Source organism: Heterodontus francisci, chromosome 4, assembly GCF_036365525.1.
Source record: "Heterodontus francisci isolate sHetFra1 chromosome 4, sHetFra1.hap1, whole genome shotgun sequence".
Classification (NCBI taxonomy): Eukaryota; Metazoa; Chordata; class Chondrichthyes; order Heterodontiformes; family Heterodontidae; genus Heterodontus; species Heterodontus francisci.
The window spans coordinates 95,665,533-95,678,643 of NC_090374.1; the positions used below are offsets into that span (position 1 = coordinate 95,665,533).

At 42.0% G+C, this 13,111-nt stretch overlaps 1 protein-coding gene across 6 annotated transcripts in view; it reads left to right on the forward strand.

The window, feature by feature from the left end:
* LOC137369151 (dmX-like protein 1) overlaps window positions 1-13,111 on the forward strand; it is a 289,553-nt gene that overhangs the window by 130,703 nt on the left and 145,739 nt on the right. For all 6 annotated transcript variants that reach the window (XM_068029885.1, XM_068029888.1, XM_068029887.1 and 3 more), the window contains exons 16-17: window positions 1,735-1,854; window positions 9,140-9,349. In XM_068029885.1, the coding sequence (XP_067885986.1) occupies window positions 1,735-1,854; window positions 9,140-9,349 (330 nt within the window). The remainder of the gene's footprint in view (window positions 1-1,734; window positions 1,855-9,139; window positions 9,350-13,111) is intronic.

The window sequence follows — 13,111 nt, forward strand, 5'->3', positions numbered from 1 at the left end:
AGAATTAACATTTCAGCTCGAGGACCTTTCAGTTCTGATGAAGGGTCATCAACCTGAAATATTAACTCTGTTTCTCTCTCCACAGATGCTGCCTAATTTGACAATACGTTTTATTTTCAATTTCCTAGGAAGAGGAAGTGATTCAAATAGTAGTCACGTGGATAAAGTCATATTTTAAACCTTAATTTGGCATTTACAGCACTCTAAGTTTATTTAACCATGGAGCTGTTTTGAAAATGACAGTTTTGATGATTTATAGTCCAAGTAATTTAGTTTTGAGATGAAAATATTTCACAAATTTGCAGTATTCAAGAAGAACCAGTTGAAAAAGCAAGTGCATTGTATTGTTAAAACATAGCTGCCATTAGAAGATTCAGGGAAGTTTATTTATGGAACAATTAATGGAACAATAATTGTTGAAAAATATTTAATTTTGTAGTTCTTGGTGGTAAATTATATACTAATTCAAACTTATACTATATATCTATAACATTATATTACTTAGTAATTTATCATCTCTGGATTTGCATGTGGGGGCCAGAATTTTACCTTGGGCGGACGGGAGTTCGCCACCGGCGTAAACATCCCACATTTTACGGGTACCCAGGCTTTAATTGTCCCAAGGCGGGACTTCCACCAGCTTGAGGGAGGAAGTCACACCTCATTGAGCTGCTGGCCAATCATCGGGCCGGTAGCTCTTAGTCCCAGTAGCACCACCGGGAGCGGTGGCCACTTGCTGGGACTGCAGCCCATCCGACCGAGGAGGATGCCATGGAGCTGGGGTCCAAGGTCAGTTTTGGATGCCTCACCAGGGTGATCGGTCGTGCCCTGGTGAGGCAAGGGTGTTGGTTTGGGGGGGGGTGCGTGGGGACATCTTGGGTCCCGGGGATGGGTTGGGAGGCGGGGGCGGCCTTCAATCGGGCACCCTCTCACTGGGCGGCCTTTCATGTCCCCAGCACGCCCGCTTACCACAGGTAAAATACCGGTGGAGGCGGGCGAAGGCCCTTAAGTAGCCACTTAAGGGCCTTGATTGGCCTGGGATGGACGGATCGTTTCTCACCCATTCTCACCCACCCCCCACCCCCCCCACCCCCAACCTCCCCCCGACCTCCGTAAAGTTGGCCAGACGCGGTGCGCATCAGGAAGGCCTCCTGGAGCCTCCCACTCCATTTTACGCCACCATCCGGCTCGCTGGGGTGGTGTAAAACTCCGGCCGGAGAGTCGAAACCAAATGTAGTCTTCAGGTGAAATGGAATATTGAGGGTGAAGGATAGTTGGACCAAAAACTGCAGTCCCTGTTTTAGAGTCCTTATTTTTACAATCCTGATTTTGATATTTCCATTATTAATTCCTATGTCCACATTTAAATGAGCATTCCAGTAGCATTGAAGACTATTGAATATGCTTGCATGTATTTGGTGGCTTAACTGTACACGACCACAGAATAGAACATCACACAGCAATATGCTCTTAATCCCACAACTCTTAATTCAAATTATCTATTAATGTAAATCTTTATCAGGCACAAATTCCTCCAGTGTTGCTTTGTTTCCTTTGCATAATTTAAGTATTTTAAGACTTCGAAATAACTCGTGTAGCTTGCAGCGTATTTGATTCATTTTAGAAAGACATTTGATAATTGATATGTTTCTTTCTCACCTGCTGGTGTAGTATTCTCTAGGTAATGTTCAAGATGTATGAAGCGCTGTTTAACTAGTTTTCATTAATTTACAGAAGAACCACAGGATGCGTTTTCAGAAAAATTCTTTTTGGTGGTAATTGAGCATAAGCAGAACAATCACTCAGTGCTGCATATGTGGCATCTACACCTGAAATCCGATCAGATCTCTGTTGGTAGGTGCCATTTATAAGTGCGATTGCGTTTAATATAGAAATTGAATATAATTGTCAAGTGTGCAGTCACAAGTCCAAATAGAGTTGAACTTGCTTCAAAAGTTATTAGAACTATGTAACTGCATGTTGATCCATATCCTCCCGTAGTGACAATCTTTGATGAAAGTGAACATTCTTGGAAAGCTTTAAATGAGTTAAAAGGTTGATTCACTGCATCGAAGGTTTTACAAACCTAACAGCTTCATTAGAGCTTGGAAGGAAACCTAACCAGCCCAATGGCATAGTACACCAATGATGCAGGGTTGATGTGCTAATATTGGACCTGCTTTACTTTTAACATCACTGTTGTAACTTTATTGCTTTCCAACAGTTTTAAATTAATTAACACAGGACTTTTTGCAGGAGATATGACAACATTGGTTTGCTTTTTAAAAAAATGAAAACCGTGAACCTACAGGAATAGTCTATAGAAAAATAATTATGCCTAATAGAACTTGTCTTTTGAATTACCTTCTGCTTTACAGGTCAAACACACAGGGCAATTATATTCTTAAATTAACTTGCTACTTAAACCATTCGATTTGCTCATACCATAGCTGGTTTTGTTGCATTTTGTTTTTGTCTGCAATCATAAATTCTTCAAATAGCATCAAAAACTAGCACATACATCTAGGGTTAAAACTTTTCATTTAATGGTCTAGAATCTGCTGTTTCCAGCACATGCTGGGAACACTCAGCAGATGAAGCAGGAGAGAACAGGCAAGTCAATGTTTCAGGTGAAGAGACCCTTTGTCATACGGCAATATTTTACTGCAGAGCCATCTTTAAAAGGAAACACTCGGATGCATACACATGCAAAGACATATAGACATGTCTAGAGGTTCAAGAAGGCAACTAGGGATGAGCAGCCTTGTCAGCGATGCTCACATGCCATGAAAGAATTGAAAAGAAAAAAAAATACACAAAACTGGAAAGTTAAACAAAATATGATAAAGACGGCAGGGCAAGTGGTGTGTTGCAGCCACAGCAAGCGGGAGCTGGTGGACACCAGTGTGATCCACTGCAACCACACCTGCACTAAGCATCTGCAACTCAAGGAACTTCGGCTCAGAGTTGATGAGCTGGAGTCCGAGCTTCTGACTGCGATGCATCAGGGAGGGAGAAAGTTGCTGGGATACTCTGTTCCAGGAGACAGTCACACCCTTTAGGTTAGGTACTTTGGATTTGGTCTGTGGTTAGGGACAGGAGGGTGTGACTACAAGTGAGGCAGGTATGAGGAGCCTCAGCCTGTGTACTTGTCCAACAGGTTTGAGGTTCTGAAATAAAAACAGAAAATGCTGGAAATACTCAGCAGGTCAGGCAGCATCTGTGGAGAGAGAAGCAGAGTTAACGTTTCAGGCTTGTGACCTTTCATCAGAATGTTCTGATCTTCGGTCCCTTCATCCAATTTATATAAATTGTAAAAAGTTGAGGCCCAGCACAGATCTCTGTGGCACACCATTCCTTACATCTTGCCAACCAGAAACTGACCCATTTATGCCTACTTTCTGTTTCCTGTTAGCTAACCAATCTTCTATCCATGCCAATATGTTACCGCCTACGTCATGAGCTTTTATTTTCTGCAATAACCTTTGATGTGGCACCTTATCAAATGCCTTCTGGAAATCGAAGTACAGTACATCCACCGGTTCCCGTTTAACCACAGCACATTTAACTCCCTCAAAGAACTCAAATAAATTGGTTAAACATGATTTCCCTTTCACAAAACTATGTTGACTGCCTGATTACCTTGAATTTTTCTAAATGCGCTGCTAGAGCATCTTTTCTAATAGCTTCTAACATTTTCCCTAAGACAGATGTTAAGCTAACTGGCCTGTAGTTTCTTGCTTTCTCTCTCCCTCCCTTTTTGAATAAAGGAGTTACATTGGCCATTTTCCAATCTAACGGAACCTTCTCTAAATCTAGGGAATTTTGGAAAATTAAAACTAACGCATCAACTATCTCACTAGCCACTTCTTTTAACGCCCTAGGAGAAAATCCATCAGGACCTGGGGACTTATCAGCCCGCAGTTCCAACAATTTGTTCAGTACCACTTCCCTGGTGACTGTAATTTCCTTGAGTTCCTCCTTCCCTTCCATTTCCTGACTTAGAACTAATACTGGGATGTTACTTGTATCCACAATAGTGAAGACCGATGCAAAACATCTGTTCAGTTCATCTGCCATCTCCTTATTATCCATTATTAATTCCCCAAACTCACTTTCTATAGGACCAACGCTCACTTTGTTAACTCTTTTTTAAAAATATCAATAGAAACTCTTACTATACGTCTTTATATTTCTAGCTAGCTTTCTCTCATACTCTAATTTTACCTTCCTTATCAATCTTTTAGTCATTCTTTGCTGTTTTTTATATTCTGTCCGATCTTCTGACCTGCCTCCCATCTGTGCTCAATTGTAGGCCTTTTCTTTAAGTTTGATGCTATCTTTAACTGTTTTAGTTAACCACGGATGGCGGGTCCCACCCTTGAAATTTTTCTTTCTTGTTGAGATGTATCTATTCTGCGTGTTCTGAAATATCCCCTTAAATGTCTGCCACTGCATCTCTATTGGCCTATCCCTTAACCTGATTTAGTTTAGTTTAGGTTAGAGATACAGCACTGAAACAGGCCCTTCGGCCCACCGAGTCTGTGCCGACCATCAACCACCCATTTTATACTAATCCTACACTAATCCCATATTCCTACCACATCCCCACCTGTCCCTATATTTCCCTACCACCTACCTATACTAGGGGCAATTTATAATGGCCAATTTACCTATCAACCTGCAAGTCTTTTGGCTTGTGGGAGGAAACCGGAGCACCCGGAGAAAACCCACACAGACACAGGGAGAACTTGCAAACTCCACACAGGCAGGACCCAGAATTGAACCTGGGTCGCTGGAGCTGTGAGGCTGCGGTGCTAACCACTGAGCCACTGTGCCAGTTCACTTTAGCTTGCTCTGCTTTCGTGCCCTCATAATTGCCCTTATTTAAGTTTAAAATACTAGTCTTGGACCCACGCTTCTTTCCCTCAAACTGAATGTAAAATTCAATCATATTATGATCGCTGCTACCTCGGGGCGCTTTCACTATGAGGTCATTAATTAATCCTATCTCGTTGCACAATACCAGGTCTAGTACAGCCTGCTCTCTGGCTCCAGAACATATTGTTCCAAGAAATTATCTTGAAAAAATTCTATGAATTCCTCATCCAGGCTACCTCTGCCCATCTGATTTTTCCAATCTATATGTGGGTTAAAAGCCCCCATAATTATTACTGTACCTTTCTGGCAAGCTGCTATTATTTCTTCCTTTATACTCCATCCTACAGTGTGGTTACTGTTAGGTGGCCTGTATACCACTCCCACAAGTGACTTCTTGCCTTTGATTTTTCATCTCTACCCAAACTGTTTCACCATCCTGGTCTCCTGAACTTAGGTCATCCCTCTCTATTGCGCTAATACCATCATTAATTAACAGAGCTACCCCTTCACCTTTTCCTAGCTTCCTGTCCTTCCTAAATACCATCTACCCTTCAATATTCGGGTCCCGATCTATGTCATCCTGCAGCCATGTCTCTGTAATGGCTATCAGATTGTACTTAATTATATCTGTTTGCGCTCTCAGTTCATCTGTTTTGTTTCGAATGCTACGTGCATTCAGATACAGAGCCTTTAGTTTTATCCTTTTATTATTTTTGTAACTTCTAGCCTTATCTGGTGATTTACTCTTAGATTTGTACACTCTGTCCCTTCCTGTCACAGTCTGTTTATCATTTCCCATATTAATACCTTTCTCTCTTGCCATGCAAAGTGACGGAAGGTGTTGTCGACAGTGCTATCAAGCTGCACTTACTCAGCAATAACCTGCTCACTGACACTCGGTTTGCTTACTGCCAGGGCCACACGGCTCCAGACCTCATCACAGCCATAGTCCAAACCTGGATAGGAGAGCCGAATTCCAGAGGTGGGGTGACTGTCCTTGTACAATGTTCACTATTCACAATTCCTCATAGACTAAAGTTGTCCGTTTCCATATGCAGCAAGACCTGGATAACATTCAGGCTTGGGTTGATTAAGTGGCAAGTAACATTCACGCCACACACGTGCCATGCAATGACCATCTCCAACAAGAGGGAATTTGACCATCTCCCCTTGACATTTAATGGCATCACCATCACTGAATCCCTGCTATCAGCATCCTGGCAGTTACCATTGGCCAGAAATTGAACTGGACCAGCCACATATGTGGCTACAAGAGCAGGTCAGAGGCTGGGAATTCTGCAGCAAATAACTCACCACCTGACTCCCCAAAGCTTGTTAACCATCTACAAGGCATAAGTCAGGAGTGTGATGGAATACTCTCCACTTGCCTGGATGACTGCAGCTTCAACACCACTCAAGAAGCTCAACAAAATCTAGGACAAAGCAGCCTGCTTGATCAGCACTCTGTCCACCATCTTAAACATTCACTCCCTCCACCTCTGGCACAGAATGCAGCAGTGTGTACCATATACAAGATGCGCTACAAACTGGGTGGTTTTACTTTAATAAAAAAAAATCAACAGATGAAACTCTCCGCCGAACAAAGTCTCCTTTGACAGCACCTTCAAAACCCACGACCTCTACCACCTGGAAGCACAAGGGCAGCAGACACATAGGAACACCATCACTTGTAAGTCTCCCTCCAAATCACACATCATCCTGACTTGGATCTGTATTGTCGTTACTTCACTGTCGCTGGGTCAAAAAACTATTTGCTGGTGCACTCTTATATTTGTATGCTCTGTCCCTTACTGTCACACTCTGGTTATCATTACCTGTATCACTACTCTGCATTATTGCCTTATGCTTTCTCTTTAACTTTCTAAGTCTTCCCTCACGTGAACCTTCTGTCCTATTTAGTTTGAAGTCCTCGCTGTAGTCCTAGTTATTCGATTTGTGAGGACAGTGGTCCCAGCATGGTTCAAGTGAAGTCCACCCCAACGGTACAGCTCCCTCTTTCACCAGTACTGGTGCCAGTGCCCCATGAATGGAAACCCATTTCTCCCACACCAATCTTTGACCCACGCATTCAACTCTCTGATCTTATTTACCCTATGCTAATTTGCTCGTGGCTCAGATAGTGAACCTTTGTAGTTCATCTTTTTAATTTAGCCCCTAGGTGCTCATACTCCCTCATACTCCTTTCTTTGTCCTACCTATGCCGTTGATCCCTATGTGGACCACGACAATTGGATCCTTCCCCTCCATTCCAAGTTCCTCTCCAGCCCTGAGTTGATGTCCTTAACGCTGGCATTGGTAGGCAACACAGCTGTTGGGACTCTTGATCTTGGCTGCAGAGAACAGCATCTATCCCCCTAACTTTACTGTTCCTTACCTTTTTACTGCCCACACTTGAATGGCCCCCTGTACCACAGTGCTATGGTCAGTTTGCTCATCCTCCCTGCAGCCCATGCACTCGCCCACACTGGTTGCAAGAACCTCAAACCTAAAGTAAAATCAAAATACTGCAGATGCTGATGCCAGTCTTGTAGCTGTACTGAAACAGCTTGGCTAGGGGTGCAGCTAGTTCAGGAGTCTTCAGTACTGCATCCAGGATGTTGGTGGGGCCCATATCCTTTGCTATGTCCAGTGCCTTCAGCCATTTCCTGATGTCACGTGGAGTGAATTGAATTGCCTGAAGACTGGCGTTTGTGATGTTGGGAACCTCCGGAGGAGGGGCCGAGATGCGTCATCCACTCGGCACTTCTGGCTGAAGTTGGTTGCAACTGCTTCAGCCTTGTCTTTTGCACTGTCTACAAAGGTATATAGATAAGTTAAATGAGTGGGAAAAAATTTGGCAGGTGGAGTATAATGTGGGAAAATGTGAAGTTGTCCACTTTGGTGGGAAGGATAGTACAGCAGAATATTATCTAAATGGAGAGATACTGCAGAATGCTGTGGTACAGAAAGATCTGGGTATCCTCATACATAAATCTCAAAGTATCAAGGCAAATGGAATGTTGGCCTTTATTGCAAGGGGGATGGGGTATAAAAGTAGGGAAGTCTTGCTACAACTGTACAAGGTGTTGGTGAGACCACGCTTAGAGTACTGTGTACAGTTTTGGCCTCCTTATTTAAGGAGGACTATACTTGCATTGGAGGCAGTTCAGAGAAGGTTCACTAGGTTGATTCCTGGGATGAAGGAGTTGCCTTATGAGGAAAGGCTGAGCAGGTTGGGCCTCTACTCATTGGAGTTTAGAAGAATGAGAGGTGATCTTATTGAATCATATAAGATTCTGAGGGGGCTTGTCAAGGTAGATACTGAGAGGATGTTTCCTCATGGAGGAATCTAGAAGTATAGTGCACAGTTTCAAAGTAAGGGTTCTCCCATTTAAGACCGAGATCAGGGGGAATTTCTTCTGAGGGTTGTTAATTCTTGTAATTGGCTACTCCAGAGCGTAGCGGAGGCTGGGTCATTGAATATATTCAAGGCTGAGCCAGACAGATTTTTGATCTGCAAGGGAGTAAAGGTTTCTGGGGGGATAGGCAAGAAAGTGGAGTTAAGGCCGCCATCAGAGAAGCTATGATTTTCTTGAATGGTGGAACGTTCCCGAGGGGCGAAATGGCCTATTCCTGCGCCTACCTCTAATGTTCTTATGTAATCAGAGCAAGAACCAGGAGCTTAGTAGAAGAAAAAAGAGGTTGATACCAAAAGTAGAGACCACCTTGCATTCCAGAGGCTGAAGTATAACTCGTTAACTCGTTCCTCCCACCATACGCTGCTTCACCACCACTGCTGTTTTTGATCTGGACCAACAAAATGCAGCTGCTTCATAAGCTGTGCATATGTTATTGGACTACACAATTTCTGCCAGCAGATGCTGCTGTACATGATGGGCCAAGTGGCCTCTTTCTGTGCCGTAAACTTTCTCTGATTCTATGATGGACCAGCATTCTGTGTTCAATGTTGAGGCTCTTATGACATGAACATAAAAAGTGAACTGGCAAAAAACCATTTACCCATCACTTCCACTTCTTCCATGGACCATGTATTGTCTAATCTGTTATGGACTCCACCCCATTTATTAAATCTTTTCCATAGGAACTAGTGTGTTTCATGTTATGGTAGTGGGTACAATGTAACTAGCACTTTTTTAAAACAATGCAGTAAGTTGTGCATAAAATTGTACTGTGTTTAATTTATATCAATGTGTCAGTTGAACTTTACTAATAAATGAAAATGTTATTTTTTTCTTAGATAACGCTGCTGAAACCTCTTTGTCACCTCCAGAGGAACAGAATGGCTCCTGTTCTGGAAAACTGCATTCTCCTTTCTCCAAAAAATACCAAGCTTGTAAAGCAAATTTACAGAGTGCTAGTAGATTAGCACTCATTTCAAAAAGAGTTTATAGCCAAGAATTAGCTCTGCCAGAGGGTGTTGAAATTATTAGAGTTACTCCCTCTGCAGGTTAGTTTGTGCTTAATGATTAAAAAGAAGTCATTGTGAATGATTTTAAACATAATGTTTGAAACACCACTGCTAGAAATAATTGCACAGTTCTAAATAAGCAGTTCTATGCTTCAACTGTTCGAGCCTATTTTGCAAACTAAATGCAGTTAGAAGTTGATTTTATTTTAAGGTTGAAGCTTTATTTGTTTTATGGAGTACTGGTTAAATTTGTACCTCTATATAATACATGTAAGAAAAACCACAAATGTGAAAATCTGAAATAAAAAAGGAACAAACTGATGATCCACAGCAAGCCAAGTAATGTATGAAGAAGAAAATTAACATTTCCAGTTCTTTCCTGAAACCCCATTTGCCTTGTCAGGTGCATATAAAAGATCCCATGGCAGTAATTTGAAGTAAAACAAGGAAGTGTTCTCTGGTGTCCCAGCAAATATTTATTCCTCAACCAACACCTAAAACTAGGTGATCTGATCCTCATCACATTGCTGTTTGTGGACCATTCTGTGTGCAAATTGGCTGCCATGTCTCCTACATTACAACAATGACTACACTTCAAAAGTGGTTCATTGGTTGTAAAGTACTTAGAAACAACCTAGGATCATGAAAGATGCTATAAAAATGCAAGACTGACTTTTCCTCAGGTACTTTTTGTGCAACTGCAGGAACTACAAAATTGAGTTGAAGAACAAGGAACTTGCATGTATTTAAATAGTGCTGTTCACAACTTCGGGTCATCTCAAAGTGCTTAACAGCCAATTAAGTATTTTGATGTGTAGTCATTGTTGTAATGTAAGGATTTAGACAAAATATGTAAATTGACGGCAGATGAAATTTAATACAGACAAGCACTGCAGCCTCACAGCTCCAGCAAATCGGGTTCAATTCTGGGTACGGCCTGTGTGGAGTTTGCAAGTTCTCCCTGTGTCTGCGTGGGTTTCCTCCGGGTGCTCCGGTTTCCTCCCACAAGCCAAAAGACTTGCAGGTTGGTAGGTAAATTGGCCGTTAAAAATTGCCCCTAGTATAGGTAGGTGGTAGAGAAATATAGGGACAGGTGGGGATGTGGTAGGAATATGGGATTAGTGTAGGATTAGTATAAGTGGGTGGTTGATGGTCGGCACAGACTCGGTGGGCCGAAGGGCCTGTTTCAGTGCTGTATCTCTAAACTGAAACTAAACGTGTAAAGTACTGCATAAAGAAAATATTGACAACACAGACAGTACTTCACAAGTGGCGAAGACTGAATTTGAAAGGATTTGGAGTTATGAATAGACCACAAAGCAAAATAAATGTTGAAATGTATAGTTGAATAGTGGGCTGAAAGTTGGTGGAAGTTATGTTAACACTGTCCAGTACTCTGCAGCTACCCACAAAGTTTTTGCAGGCTTTAGAGTGCAGACTTGCTGTGATCCGACGTATGAACCAGCATGACACCTTCTACAGCAAAAGAGGTCAGCATGCTGAAAATCCCAACGAAACTAATATTGAATCAGGGACTGGGACTCACCAAAATCAATATAAGCAAAGTAACATTAGTGAAGAAAATAATGGCACTGAAGAGTGACAGGTCCCCAGGGCCAGATGATCCCAGAGTTTTAGAGGAAGTGGGTGAAGACACTGTACATGCCTTAACTATAATCTTCCAAAGTTCTCTTATTTGGGAAACATCCCTTTAGATTGGAAAATTGCACGTCACTCCACCGTTTAAGGAAGGTGAGAGAGGGAAACCAGTGAATTGTAGACCAGTTAGCCGAATGTCTGTTGGGAAATTGCAAGAGGCTATAATTTAAGATAGGGTGACTGAACACCGTGAAAATTTTCAGCTGATTAGAGAGGGCTAGCATGGATTTTTAAAGGCTAAGTCATGCCTGACAAACCTGATGAATTTTTTTGAAGAGGTAGCTAAAGTAGTGAACAGGGGAATTTTATTTATATGGACTTCCAGAAGGCATTTGGTAAAGTTCCTCATAAGAGACTGCTGACTAAACTTGAAGCCTTTAGAATTAAAGGCAAATGACTGACGAGGTTAGGAAACTGGTAAAGTTGTAGGAGACAGAGAGTAGGAATAATGAGCAGATACTCTAATTGCCAGGATATGACTAGTAGTGTCCCGCAGGGATCTATGTTGAGGCCTCAACCACTCACTATTTATTATCAACTTAGATGATGGGATAGAAAGACACCTATCCAAATTTTGCTTATGACACAAAAGATAGGCAGCATTGTAAGCAGTGTAGATGGAAGCATATAATTACAAAGATATCATTAATAGTAAATGGACAAAATTGTGGCTGTTCCCACCAGGTGTGCAATGTGTCGAGGGGTTTCTTGCTGTCTTCACCTGGTCTTATTGTAACAGGGTTTAATTTTAAACACAGTGTTTTGAGCTCCCCTTTTTGTGAAACTGTGTTCACAGTTTCCAATTATAAGGCAAAGAACTGAGCACACACAGGTTTTCTTTGGTTTAAAGCAGAAAGAGATTTATTAAAACCTTAAACTTAACCTCTAATACGGTTCACGCCTAAGGATATACAAAGCACTCACGCTAGCATGCACACGCAATATAAACATGCAGATAGGAACAGAAAAGAGCAGAAGAAAAGATAAGTAGAACAGTTTGAGGCAATATCTTGTTACTGTTTCTCGAGCTCTCCATAGTCCTTGATTGAAGCTATGGTCTTGCGATCCGTTGGGGCCCAGTAATCTTAAAACTTTGTTCACGTGGCAAACCCTTCCCTCTTTGAGTTTCACGTGTTTTCACAGATTCAGTTCCGTGGGAAGAGATGAAGGCAGGAGAGGAGATGTTCTCAGTCCCAGGAGAAGGTCTTTACTCTGGGAGCACACAGCTTCCTTTGTTGGGAGTTTCAAATTCAAAAAGCTCCCAGGGTGCTCAGCAGGTTGGTCATGTGACTAGCTCCTTATATGGAACAGTCTCCAACATCCTTTTTTGGAAGTTCAAATCCAAAAGTTCCAGCCGGCTAGACATGTGACTAGAACTGGTTTGACCACTTCTGTGTATTTGAGAAACTGCTGAGTCCCCATTGTTTCAACATTGACTGGTACTGTGTGAATGTCCTTCCAGTCCGGGTTTGCAGTTTTTGAGTTTTAATGTTCATGTGAAATAACGTGTGCCTCAGTCTTGGCAGTTGGGGGGTTTGACCGACAGTGGCAAATAGATTTCATTGTAGGCAAATGTGAGGTCAGCCACTTTGGATGTGAAAAGAATGCAACAGGATACTTTCTAAAAGGTGAAACGCTAGAAACAATGAAGATCCAAAGAGGCTTGTGGATATATAGAACTTTAAAATGTCATGAACTGGTACAGAAATTATTCTAAAAGGCTAATGGAATGCTGGCCTTTATATCTAGAGGACTAGAATGCAAGAGGGTAGAAGTCATGTTTCATCTGTACAAAGCCCTGTTTAGACCACACCTGGAGTACTCCAGCAATTCTGGGCACCACACATCAGGAAGGATATATTGGCCTTAGGTTTACCAGAATGATACCTGGATTCTTAAGGGTTAAATTATGAGGAAAAATTAGGGTTGTATTTCCTGGGACTTAGAAAGTTAAGAATGATTGGATTGAAGTTTTCAAGGTATTTGGGGAACTGATAGGATAGATACAAACTATTTCCACTGGTTGGGGAATTCAGGACCAGGGGCATAGTCTAAAAATTAGAGCCAGACCTTTCAGGAATGTAATTAGGGAAAACTGCTATACACAAAGGGTGGAAAAGTTTGGAACCTTCTTCCCCAAAA